Source organism: Siphateles boraxobius, unplaced genomic scaffold (genome assembly GCF_051911475.1).
Source record: "Siphateles boraxobius isolate OS27281-9 unplaced genomic scaffold, OSU_SipBor_1 7, whole genome shotgun sequence".
Classification (NCBI taxonomy): Eukaryota; Metazoa; Chordata; class Actinopteri; order Cypriniformes; family Leuciscidae; genus Siphateles; species Siphateles boraxobius.
In genome coordinates this window covers 5,711,921-5,725,196 of record NW_027509197.1, presented here as the reverse complement: position 1 = coordinate 5,725,196, position 13,276 = coordinate 5,711,921, and the positions used below count along the sequence as shown (strand labels likewise).

The 13,276-nt window shown below is 37.3% G+C and overlaps 1 protein-coding gene across 2 annotated transcripts; it reads left to right on the top strand.

Annotated features, from left to right (window-relative positions):
* Positions 1–2,609: 2,609 nt before the first annotated feature.
* On the top strand, positions 2,610–12,958 carry upp2 (uridine phosphorylase 2). 2 transcript variants are annotated; one of them, XM_077215757.1, is made up of 8 exons: positions 2,610–2,738; positions 3,093–3,164; positions 4,343–4,457; positions 5,705–5,863; positions 6,373–6,487; positions 6,701–6,910; positions 10,179–10,325; positions 12,691–12,958. In XM_077215757.1, the coding sequence occupies exons 2-8, from the start codon at positions 3,112–3,114 to the stop codon at positions 12,831–12,833; spliced, it is 942 nt and encodes a 313-aa protein (XP_077071872.1). In that variant the 5' UTR covers positions 2,610–2,738; positions 3,093–3,111; the 3' UTR covers positions 12,834–12,958. The 2 variants fall into 2 exon arrangements, with proteins under 2 accessions (XP_077071872.1, XP_077071873.1); XM_077215758.1 differs by having other exon boundaries at positions 2,676–2,738; positions 4,311–4,457.
* Positions 12,959–13,276: the final 318 nt, after the last annotated feature.

Genomic DNA, 13,276 nt, shown 5'->3' with positions numbered 1-13,276 from the left:
AATATACACTTACCATGTAAACAAAGTTTTGTGATCTTGTGTTTTCACTTAGTTTTTTTTTCCTTTAAACAAGCGAGTGAGTTCGGCCTGTGCGTTAGTGTAGCCTACAGTTGTTCTTGCGTTCTGATAATAAGTTCAGAAACGGAGCCTCCCTTGTCTTGTCCTTCAAGGGTTACAATAGTTTGAATGTTTGAAAAAAAATTAGATCATAAATTTACAAGAAAATTTTTTAAGAAAATCCTATTCAACACTGAAAAAACAGGGGCAAAAAAGCATTATAGCCTACTCACCAAAACTACTGATTATGTTTTACACAAAATCCATCCTAATTTCTTTCCTCAAAAAGACTTCAGTTAGCCTACTCTGGTGTAGGCCTACAGGTTATCTGTAGCCTATCCGATAGAGTTCCGTGACTCTGCGTTAAGCTCAGGCTGAATAAGGGATTTTTCCGGTAGTATTGAACCTGCTGAGGGAAAGAAACATTACTTTGTAGCTTCAAAAACTATTAAATCTACAGGAATCTATTTTAGTTTCTGCAGTTCGCTACAGATGCGGCTAGCTCAGCCTCTGACCACCAGTAATTATATGCGCTCTGACCACCCAATCAAAGGACGTAAAAATGCCGACGCCTGCTAGATGGCCCCGGTGCGCAAATTTTTTTCCCCCAGGATGGTAGGGGAAGGTACCACCTTTTTCGCCTCTGATTGGCTAGAAGGGCTCTCCTCTGATTGGTTATTTGAAAAACGAAGGGTAGGTTTTAGTGTATTTCAGAGTCCGTCTATGGAGAGTCTTGGCACTTCCTATTAGCCCCGTTGTATATCATCTTGGTTGCAGTTCCATTAGAATTCCACTGGAGGTGATCGCGGGCGAGTGCAGAATGAATGGGAGTCTATGGAGCTAGACGGCTAAATGTATCCCCTTCTCCTGGCTTGTCGTTGAATCAATGTAGACGTTATTGTTGATTCCCCAAGTTCAATATAGATTATAGACCAAAAGTCGAATGAACGAGTACTTATGTCCTTTCGATTTCTTACAGGTTAGGTTCGTGGTTGGCGGGAACACGCTAGCATTCTGCTATTATGTGACGTCATCACATTTTTGAATGGATTTTTAGAACAGATAAGTGAACTTAAAAATGCAATTTTCAGCTGAGTGTATTTTCTTAGCCCAGTCAAATCGAAATCTGATTGGCTGGTTAAATCTGACTGATTATCTGATTGGTTAAAGCAACGGTTTCATTTCCATTCATTTTAAGCTACAGGCGCCCGCAATGTCGATTCTGAAAGCCTCAAGGGAGATTTAGTTTACCCTGGCAACACATGATGGTTGAAATATAATTGGATAAAAGCGCTAAAATAAATATACAATACTGAAAGCAGCGCAACCAAGAGAAAAGCTATGAGCTTATAAGAGAATGGACCATTGGGAATAATTAAATACTCATTCATGGAAGTATTAAAGTGCAAGTCAGTGATTCTGATAGTGTTTAGGCCAGCAGAGAAGGCTTTGCTGGCCCTGACGGCCCACCACTGTTGCAAAGATATTTTATTGAGAAAATCTCCTTGGTCCTTGACTTCATTCTATTTCCAACAAATTTTTTCATAATAATTTTTCTCAGTATTTTTAATTAGATTGATACTTTTTGAGTAAAGCACAGTACTAATACATTTGCCTTTTTTACACTATCTACACACATGAATGTCACATGAGTTTTATATGTAACATATGAAATATTTGTGTTTAACAGTCTAACTTCTCTTATATCTGTATTATTATTCTTTATGTAGTATTCATAATCAGTTGTATTATCTTATGAAGTTTAAAATGCACGAGTAGACTATTGCATATTTTAGACACAAGGATTGGGAGGATTATGTGTTTTTCTTAAAGGTATGAGTAAAATGCAATGTTCACTTAGCAAAGATGATGATGATGATACTTCAAATGTTCTGCAAGAAAAGGAACTTTTCAACTGATGCAAATGTACCATTTGTATACCACTAATGTATGCACTGAGATGTTTCTTAATGTGAAAAGTGGATTGTACCATGTGCATTAGGTATACATTCCATTCTTAAACATATGCAAAGTGTTTTTCTACCTTACAAGGAAGTTGAAAGTCACTCATTGTGTATAAAGCTCAATCCTTACTGTAGCCTACTACAGCAGAGAAGAGAAACACAGAAACGCATAGACCTGACATGACTATAACATCTGCTCAACTCTCTCTCCTGATATATATGAATAAAGATTTTTTCTTGGCAAGAAAACTGCCAAGTGAACTGGTGTCCGGTCCCGTGAATCAAATTATTATTTGATTATTATTCGTTATTACGGGGAAAAGGCTTAATTCCAAGTCTACAGTTATATAAGATAGATAAGCTAAACACATACACGTGCACATCAAACCGTGTACACACTTCAAATTTTGACTGTCTGGCTGATTTGACTGTTTATTAAACTGTGTTGATGTTGGCGCAGTCCTGCATCTCTTTGTAGAGCACAAGTCTATTTGTTAACATCAAGGGAGATCAGTAACCATTTAGCAGGTGCTACACCTCCCTCTATAACCAATCAGAGAATACAGAGCTCTCTATAAGAGCCTGTCTTAGTGAGACACATTTTTATTCTACAAAGGTCATGATGACACAAAGGTCTGCATAGTAAAGGGCAAACGTTAGCAGTAGAACAAATCAAAAGGATTAAAGGATTTTCTTGAAAGATACAACTGCTGCCAGGTACAAAATGAAATAAATTCTGCATCTAAAAATCTTTTTCCTATAGCCTACAGGTGAAACTCGAAAAATTGGAATATTCTGCAAAAGTTTGTGTAATTCAAATGAAAAGGTGAAACTATATTTAGTATATATAACTGTATACGTATGATTATACTTTTCAGAGGGCCGACATTTCTGTATTTAAAAAACTTTTTTTTATTTCATGTAATATTCAAATTTTCTGAGATTTTATATTTGGGGGTTTTCATAAGCAATAATCATCAAAATTATAACTTTTGCACGATTTTCAAATTTTTCGAGTTTCACCTGTATATCGATGAACATAATGAATTTATATTTACCGCTCTCTTGCAGATTATTGAGAACTGCAATCATGGCACCTATTTTACTGAACAGCATTGGAAATGAACACAGCAGCTACATTCAGTAAGATAACTTTCATTTACTCAGAAAGCACATATCTTTAACAGATCAGAGAAGATGAGCTAAGTAACTTTGACAATGTCTGGTTGATGAATGTGTAAAGACTTGGGCTTGTTTGGGTCTTTGGATATACTGGGTTCAGTTCTGATGTGTAAATAGTCAGGATATTGAGAAAATGTGCTTGTGGCTTTGCAAATATATTTTATTGAGAAAATCTCCTTGGTCCTTGACTTCATTCTATTTCCAACTAATTTTTTCATAATCATTTTTCTCAGTATTTAGGTGTTCAAGCACGAAGTGCTGAAAACCTATTGTAATTGCTATTTGAAAAAAAAAAAATCCCCTAAAACGCATCGTGCAGCCCAAACCGTAAGGCCTAGAGACTTGAAACTCGGCCAGATGGTAGGCCACACTTTTGGGGAGATCCTATCAGAGTATGACCCCGATTGGCCCATAGGTGGCGCTACAGCAACCAAAAGTACTAAATTGCTTATAACTCATAGACCGTTGGTCCTAGAACCATAGGTTGCGCTATAACTGTTAAAAAGCTTCAAAACCATGTATTTCCTATGGTAAATTGCCTGTATTAGCTGTAAATGGACTTTTCCATCTATTATCATATAATGTTCAAATCATAATGTTCAAAACCATCATAAATCATTCTAGAATGTGGTATATCAAGGTAAATCATCCTATAACATGGTGAATCATGCTAGAATAATATTAAGTCATACCAGAATGTGTTCAATTGTGGTAAACCATGCTATAACAGGGTAAATCATGGTGAATCATATTGGAACTTGGTATATCATGGTAAACTATGGTAAATCATGCTAGATTCATAGTAAATCATACTGGAACATGGTAAATCATGCTAAAACATGGTCTATTCCATCTATGATGTCAGTGGTTAAATGCTTGCTACATAAAAACTTAATGTCTTTTGATGCTTGTGTGGTTAAAAATCTTAAATGCCTTAACTGCTTGAACACCGCTAAATGCTGCTTGCAGCTTTAATTTTAATTAGATTTATACTTTTTGAGTAAAGCACAGTACCCATACTTTTGCCCTTTTTTTACACTATCTACACACATGAATGTCATATGAAACATATGAAATATTTGTGTTTAACAGTCTAACTTCTCTTAGTCCACAGCAATAACAGATGTGATGTGTCACAGACAGGTGGAGTATGTGAAAAACCCTCACCTGGACAGCATGGAAGAAGACATCCTGTACCACTTAAACCTGGGCACCAAGACCCATGACCTGCCCCAGATGTTTGGGGATGTGAAGGTGTGTACAGAAGTCCTGACCAGACATTAGTTAGGCTTTTTACTTCCATAATGTTGTTAAAAATAAATGTTACTTCATTCAATCTTCATATTAAATTCCTACAAAAAACTTTACATTGCCGTCCTGCGTTAAAACATGAGGGTAATTGTGTTTTAGACCATACATGGAATTGCGATTGATTGCGACCTGGAAGCAACATTTAGTAGTGGGATATTTTGCTAATAAATATATTGTGATATGAGAATAGCATGAGAACATTATTGTGTCTGGTTTTCGGTATCATCTAAGTGAGCTTCTATTAAGTTTTACACATGATAAACTCACTGCATAAGTTTCAGTGTGGACAAGCAACTTTTGGAAAATGCATTAAAATTCTAGGATGGATGGAGAGAGTTTTGAAATGATAATGGCATTTTCAAATTTAGCCTTAGACAGCAGATTTATGGTTAAATTAAATGCAATAATCTTGAAGAAAGATAGTCTTTAGGACTGTATAAAGGATGACTGATGAAAATTATGATCTATTTACAAGGGTTGATGTACAGTATGTTCAGCCTGTCATTATCACAAAATCAAAATCCTCTTGTAAATTCCCCTCCCAAAGGGATTTTGTGATAATCTCCAGAAGATTTTATTTTCATTTATTATTTGGATAATAAAATAATAAATAAATATTTATTTATTTATTTGAGCCAGAATTATATTGTTAGGACAGTTATGTCAGAAAATCAGTTGCCTGAGACTACTTTCATTTAGCATAATTATCAGGGTGTGGCTTATTTTTCAATTATCCAATGGGCCGGATTCAATTAATACAGTTGTGAACAAATTATAGGGTAAGAAAAAAAAAAAGTCCTGCTAGAATGTCCTGAAAAGTACGTACAGAAATTAAATACACCTTTTGAGGACCAGGGAGGATAATTGTATTGGATAATAAAGGATTACTGGCATATAACAGAAGGGTTTTTATTCCAAAAATGCATGGCGAAAATATGAATTAGATCTCTTATCTTCTTCTCCATTAAACCAAGAGTTTAGAATAGCTGAAATAATGCATCTGAATTTTGTGATTAAGACTTCTTGAGCTACATGTAATACCATTAAAGAGCAATTCTTGAAAGGGAAAAAAACCTTAAAGTCCACAGAAGAAAACAAAAGCAACATCAGATATTTTAATGCAAAATGTTACTTTTGGTTGGAAAGTGATTCATTTTGCTATGTTTTTCTCTCTGTTATCTCTTCTGTAGTTTGTTTGTGTTGGCGGAAGTCCTAATCGGATGAGATCTTTTGCCCAGTTCATCCATGAGCAGCTGGAGCTGCCTGGAAACACTGCAGACATCAGAGATATCTGTGAGGGAACGGATCGATATTCCATGTATAAAGTGGGACCTGTGCTGTCCATTAGCGTGAGTGTCTGAAATCCTGATGAGGCTTGTATTTGAATGAGAGTTTATAAATTCTGTATTAACCTACATCACATGATCTTCATAAAAATGGTTCAAATCAATTTACAGGTATGTATGAATATACATACCTATAAATTGATTTGAACAATTTTTATGAAGATCATTTGATGTAGGTTAATGTACTGTGGGAGCATTTCACTGTATCCAGGATAAATATTATCAAGTGGTAGTTGACCTTTATCTCAAAGCCAGTGAATAATGATCTCTCTCTCTCTCTCTGTGTGTGTTCGTATGTGTGTGTGTGCGTGCGTGCGTGTGTGTGTGTGTAGAACTTGTGGTCGGACTTATTGATAGATATATGCATACGCTATATATTTGCAACAATTAATTATTGGATGAAACGTGTAATCATTAGCATCAATCATCATTAATCATAAACTGTAGTGGGCTGGCATCACTTTTTTTTCACTTGCATCATAATTGATGTATTTTCCTCCTGTCTCTGACAGCATGGCATGGGCGTTCCCTCCATCTCCATCATGCTGCATGAGCTCATTAAAATGCTCTATCATGCTCGTTGTCGTGATGTCATCATCGTTAGAATTGGCACGTCAGGCGGAGTTGGTGAGCACTTCCTGCTTTATTGTATCATTGAGTTATGAAGCACAAATACATCACCCTGTGGAAGCAGTTTTAACTTTAATGGCAATTGTGAAGACTCAAAAATGAATCAGTCAATTCTGAACATTACATTTAAAACTGCTGAACGGAAGGGGACATGAAGTATATTGGTTTTCTACTTTCTAGTAAATTTTTGCCGTTTGTTTGAACACACAGGTCTGGCTGCAGGGACCGTAGTGATCACAGATAAAGCTGTGGACTCTTTCTTCAGGCCACAGTTTGAGCAGGTGGTTTTGGGAAAGGTTATCATCAGGAGCACAGAGCTAGACGAAGATGTAGCCCAAGAGCTCCTGCAGTATTCCTCAGAGCTTCCAGATATTCCTACTGTTATTGGAAACACAATGTGCACACATGACTTCTACGAAGGTAAGGCAATGTTTTTGTACTTTGTTTTATTTAGTAAGCCATACTGGGATTGGTCCTGTAGATTAAACAGTAGAGCATGTTGTTAGTGATGCCACTAACATCACATGATGATCCTAGGTTTGATTCCCAGTGAATTAATGAACTCAAATGTACTGAATGCAATGTAAGTTGCTTTGGATAAAAGAGTCTGCCAAAGGCATAAATGTAAAAATCAGATACAAAAAAAAAACTGAATGTTTCGGTCCTGGATGTTGATTGTTCTAGCCATGCTAAAATATACAATATAGTTGCTTAAAATATAGTATACTGTAGTTATGTCAAATCTGTTCACCAGCTAAAGTGTATCATAACCCACCCATAACCATAGTTTAAAATGTCAGACTTGCCTAACAACTGCTTTAACAGTGACTATTTACAGTACAGCATGGCCTCTCACACACAAGTGTGGCGAAAGTCTGGTATTACAGGTAAAGAAATTTGGAAATATGGACAACACTCGAATTATTATTCTTAGGTCACTCAGGTTCATGTCCCTAATAAAAGGTAGGCAGAGACTTGGATATGTAAACTGTACAAAAGTTTTATTAATACAAAATTTAAAGCAGCAGAATAAGTCACATTTAAAAAGAGGCGACTTGGAGCATCACTGGCAAGGTTTTCAGTAACAAACACACATTCAAATAAACAAGGACATACACATTGAAATAAATGAAAAGACACACAAACTGGCAGGGCTGAGGTAGACCACAGGAAGAGGAATCACTAATGGCGCTTTTCCACTACACAGTACCAGCTCGCCTTGGCTCGGCTCGACTCGACTCGCCTTTGTTTGGTTTTCCACTGTGTAAAAGTTGTACCTGTACCTGCTTTCGGGTACTTTTTTTCGTACCACCTCCGGCGAGGTTCTAAGCGAGCTAAGGCGATACTAAAATGTGACGTGAAAACAATGCCGACTGCTGATTGGTCAGAGAGAATCGTCACTATTCACTGCATCATCATTGCACGCGCCAGATGGAGTATCCAGAATAACCCCGCCTTTTTTAAATAGTTTAGCCAGAGATAGTTACTAAACTTACTACTATTATTATGGCAACTCGGAAGAATACGCCGTGGTCAAACGAGGAGGTGCAGACATTCCTTTGTTTGGTTGCCGAAGAGAGGATCCAGCGAGAGCTTGATGGGGCAACGAGGAACGAAAGGCGTCGCTATGACGACCGGGTACTATTTGTGGCGATACTTTCTGCAATGGAAAACGGAACGAAAAGCGAGCCGAGTCGAGGCGAGCCAAGGCGAGTCGAGTCGAGCTGGTACTGGTAATGGAAAAGCGCCATAAAGTAATTCACCGGAAGCACACTCACAACACCCCAAAGATTTCAAAAGTGTCACTGCAAACATTCGGAGAAAACACCACCACCAATACCCCTTTTCCACCAAAAAAGAACTGGTTCGGAACTGGTGCTGGTTCAAAGTTAGTTCGGAGTTGGTTCAACTTGCGAACCGGTTTGTTTTCCCACTGACTAGAGCGCCCAGCGAACGACGTCGTTACGTCACTGTGTACGTCGCCATACAGAAACGCTAGCAAGTACATTATTTTGGGATTATCTCTAACTTGTGTACCATGAAGGCTTTAAAAACAATTGAAATAAGTAAGTCTTTTAATCTTTTCCTTTGATATGTAATAATTTCTGATTAGTTATGTACCTCTGTCTTGTGTCTTTTTTTCTTTCCGTTTATTTGTTCTATATTTTGACTGTTTTCTTCTTTGCTTACATGATGTTTTCAATAAAAAAATAAAATTTAAAAAAAGCTAGAAACGCTCGCGCCAACTTCAAGCATAATAATTACAATGGTGGACTACATCGTGTTTCTGCAAATGTTTCTCCTGGCTTTGCGGTCATAAAATATGTTTAGAATAACCCCGCCTTTTTTAAATAGTTTAGCCAGAGATAGTTACTAAACTTACTACTATTATTATGGCAACTCGGAAGAATACGCCGTGGTCAAACGATAGGCATCTAAACCGGCCTCCAGCCCCGCCGTAAGCATGACACGGTGGTAAAAGAACGGTTCTCTGGTTCTAGTCCAGCAAAGAGTTGGTGCCGCTTTGGAACCAGTTTTCCTGGCCGAGAACCGGTTCTTTGGCTGTCGAAACACAAAGAACCGGTTCGCGAGTAGGCACCGGCTCCGAACCGGCTCTCAAAATGCTTTGGTGGAAAAGGGGTACAAAAGAGATCCTCAACCCATGGAACCTCAGCACCTGAAATGAGATCACAAAAGGAAAAGAAAAACACAATTAGTGACAAACACTAACTGCAATAAACCACAGTTGGATGGTATTTATGGTACAATAGTGAGCAGATAGTAATACTATCAATCAGACAATCACAAATATCATACAAAGGTGCAGATAACGAAAAGGAAACAAATAGATAACTCAATGCCCGCAATGGGCTCACAAGCAGATGGCCGTGCTCCGATTTGAGCACTAATAACGTTAAGCGTCCGCCTCCAAAGTGCAGCACACAAAGTAGCGTTAGCTCAATATATGAAGTAAAACCAGACAGCAACAATCTCCTTCGTCGGTGGGGTGACACGATCTTCTCACAGACGGCACGAGGAAGCAACAAGTTGTTAATATGAACTGTAGCAACAACAGCAGAACATGCAAAAGCCAGAAACGATTATAGCACCAGCAGGCAAAACAAATCGGCAGGACGAGAGGGAAAATCCTAAGCCAATGCAGAGAAAAACATCACTACGATTTATGCCTCAATTGTTACATTTTCAGCTCGTAACTAGTTGTATGCACAACAACACTTACCGGAAGGGGATGATGCGTTCACATAATGTGTTTGTCCTTTGACAGGCACGTATACTCAAAAATCATGCAATCCGCTGTTCAGCTGGACTACAGGGACACTGCACATAACTCAAAACAATCAGCCGATCCTAAACCCCCGAATGAAAACAAACAATATGCTTTCCACAAACAGTTCGCACATACCTGAAAGACGAGCAGCCAGCGAATGCACCCATCGCAACAAGCCGAGGGAAACCGGAGAGGAAAGACAGGCTAAACAACACTAATCGTCAGTCCCATACATACGAGAAACTAAAAACAGTCTGAGATCTTAATCCCGTGCGAATAGGCCATGTCTGTAATTTGTAAAGTAAAAATTAAAGGGCCCACGAATAGGGCTTTAATGTGCTTTTGAAGACACATAAAGGATATTTATTTTCATAAAATTACATCATTTTCCTGTTGTAGGTCAGGGGCGACTGGATGGAGCCCTGTGCTCATTTTCCACTGAAGAAAAATTCGAATATCTAAGGAAAGCCAACGAGGCAGGCGTCAGGAACATTGAGATGGAATCCACTGTCTTTGCTGCCATGTGTCGTGTTTGCAATCTTAAAGGTACAGAAGTTTACATTGTCTGTTGTCATCATCACTACTATAAAACAGAGTAACAGAGTAGGCAGGTATGCAGCTAATTTTTTAAAGGGGCCTGGCTCGCGCCCTCCTAAGTACTTCCGCTCAATTTTCATTTTCCTTCAGTACTATGTCTGGGTTTGTGGTATATTCGTGGGTTTTCTCAGGTCAATTTTTTACCGGTGTTGTGCCGAATTTTGACCCCCGCCAAATAACTACCCCCCTAGCATTGGTAGGTTTAGGATTAGTTGTGGGGGAGGGGTTAGGATTATGGGTGGGGTTAGGATTAGGCAATCAGGTACTGACTTCAACGAGGGGCGTAATAATTTGGCAGGGGGTCGAAATTCGGCACAACACCGGTCCATCAGAGAACAGAGGGAGTGGCTGAGAACGATGATGTTGAGGTTGTGCGCTAGCGACCAAACGTTAGCGATTGGTTATGGCAGATCCAGAGTGGCTCTGGGCAGATCCAATAGTTTTAAACTTCAACAGAGTACCTGCCTTGTCAATGGAGAGCGGGCAGACTCTCTGTACAAATGAAATGTACGAGAGTCTGGTAGGACCAGGCCACCATAAGCCCCTAAAGGCTGATATATAAATTGACGTATTGGATTATCTCATTGCATGTTAAAATTGCATGTTGTTTCTTTGTTCTTTTTTACAAAATGTAGGATCAGAGAACCCGCTTTGTCTGTTGCCTTGGGCTGCTTATTAGGGGGATAAACAAAATAATCATCATTATAAAGTATTGAAGGGACAATAATTGAAACTACTGCAGCACTTAATTCACTAAACACTGTATTGTCAACTAAACAAAAGTTTTTTGGCTATATTTAAATTGCATTAAGCACTATATGAATAAACTTGACTTGAAAAGCTACAATCTTTTTTATAATTTAAATTTGTATGAATTTGTTTTTTTCTCTCTCAAATCAAATCGTATCAATTATTTTAATAGGGACAGTGCTCATCAATCAACAGTCAGACACTTTAAATAAGCCAGATTTAGCTCAACACGCTAACTTTCATTCGTTCCACCTTGCCTAATTTTAAAATGGCAACCTAACATTTAAAAAAAAATTAAAAATCACAATCACAATCATCCACAATTGATCAAACATACGTTAATATATTAAAATCAAGAAAAACTTCTCCATGATTAAGTAATGATAAAAAAACACAAAAATTTAACAAACCTCAAAACAGTATATCAAATCAAATACATTAACACTACTAAAGATAATAATGGAAGTATATATAAAAAGATGATTTATTTACACATAATTACAAGTTTTATTTGCTTTTAGCCATATCTTTAATTTATATGTAAATGTTGCATTATTTCTACTATCCCTCAACTCAGTTGTTAAAGTATTCCAATAAAGAATGGGTTTAACTGAAAAGACTGATCGTCCCAATGTAAAAAGTTCAACACAGTCTCTTAGTAGTTGCTCTACCACTGTTATCCTTCTGCATTATAAACTGGCTTAATGTCCATTTAAAATCTTACAAATCAAGCAAGCATCAGCAAAATGTTTAATATAGATTTTATTTTTTTACTATATTGCAACGTTGAAAACTAACGATCAAGCGTTTTATATGTCTGTTTGTAAAGGGATTCAAATAGATTTTTAAAATTGTTGTACTTGCTTGTGACTAGTGAAGTAATATGCGATATGAGGGAAACACCATAGAATGCATACAATGCTGCCTCTGTTGTAGATATGGTCTTGTATGCAAAACAATTTTTTATTTAAAATAACATTGGCTACCTTTTTGGCATGCTTTTAAAAGACACTCAATAAATCAAATGTAATGAAATACAAAATTAGATTTTAATTAGATTGTCCGAGTTGCTTTTCTCCATACTAGGATAAAGTGGTTGGTTATTTGTATTGTCAAGCTCTAAAAATAACATTATAAAAACAGAATTATCTGGAAGTTGGAGCTAAACTTTTCAGGATGGTGGCCCTCAGGCACAGAATCGGACACTGCTGCTTTAGGCACATCACTCCCGGGTTAGAATCAATGCTTTTTGACCAAGTTTGAAAACCATGCAAAGCTTTAGACATTTTTGAGCTTTGCAAGTATGATTTGAGAGCTTTTGAAAAGTTTTTAAGTGAATCACATGTGATTGTGTTCCTCACACACAAAGCTATTGTATGTCAGTCTTTTTGCCTAAGATCTTATAACAGAACTTCTCTATCTTTGCTTCAACTAAGTACATAGTGCTTATGTATAGTACATAGTCCTGCTTTGTAGTACTGCTTTGTATGCCTCACTGAATATGCAGCATTAAATTACCTTAAAACTACTTCAAAGTGGTAAATGGCATGATATTTTTTTGCAGCTGCAGTGGTGTGTGTGACTCTGCTGAACAGGTTTGAGGGAGATCAGATTTCTTCACCTCATGATGCTCTTCTGGAATATCAGCAGAGACCACAGCGCCTTGTGGTTCATTTCATCAAGAAACGTCTCGGACTCATCTCATAAAAATATGTTATTAATATCTACAGTGTAAATAATACTGTTTATAGTGTGTTTGTGTTATTTAAGGGTGACATTCACATTCTCAAACCATCCTCAGCTGACTTCCTAACATTTAAAACCAATGAATACACCACTTTTAATGTTGTAGTAATTTGTGTGTATTATAACTTGTAAATTATTACAAGTTAAATCACAGGTTCGCGTTTAAAGTCTGTTTAGAGAGAACGGTGTCGTCTTAGCTGCCCCTAATTTAATAACAAATGATCATTTAGACGGAAGTGAATCAATCAAAACTAACTTTAGCTGGAAAAAACATTATTCAAGAACCACTATAAAACCAAACCAATCTCTGTTACCTTAAATTATATGTTTATCTCTGTAAAGCTGCTTTGAAACAATCTACATTGTTAAAAGCGCTATATAAATGAGGATGACTTGACTTGATT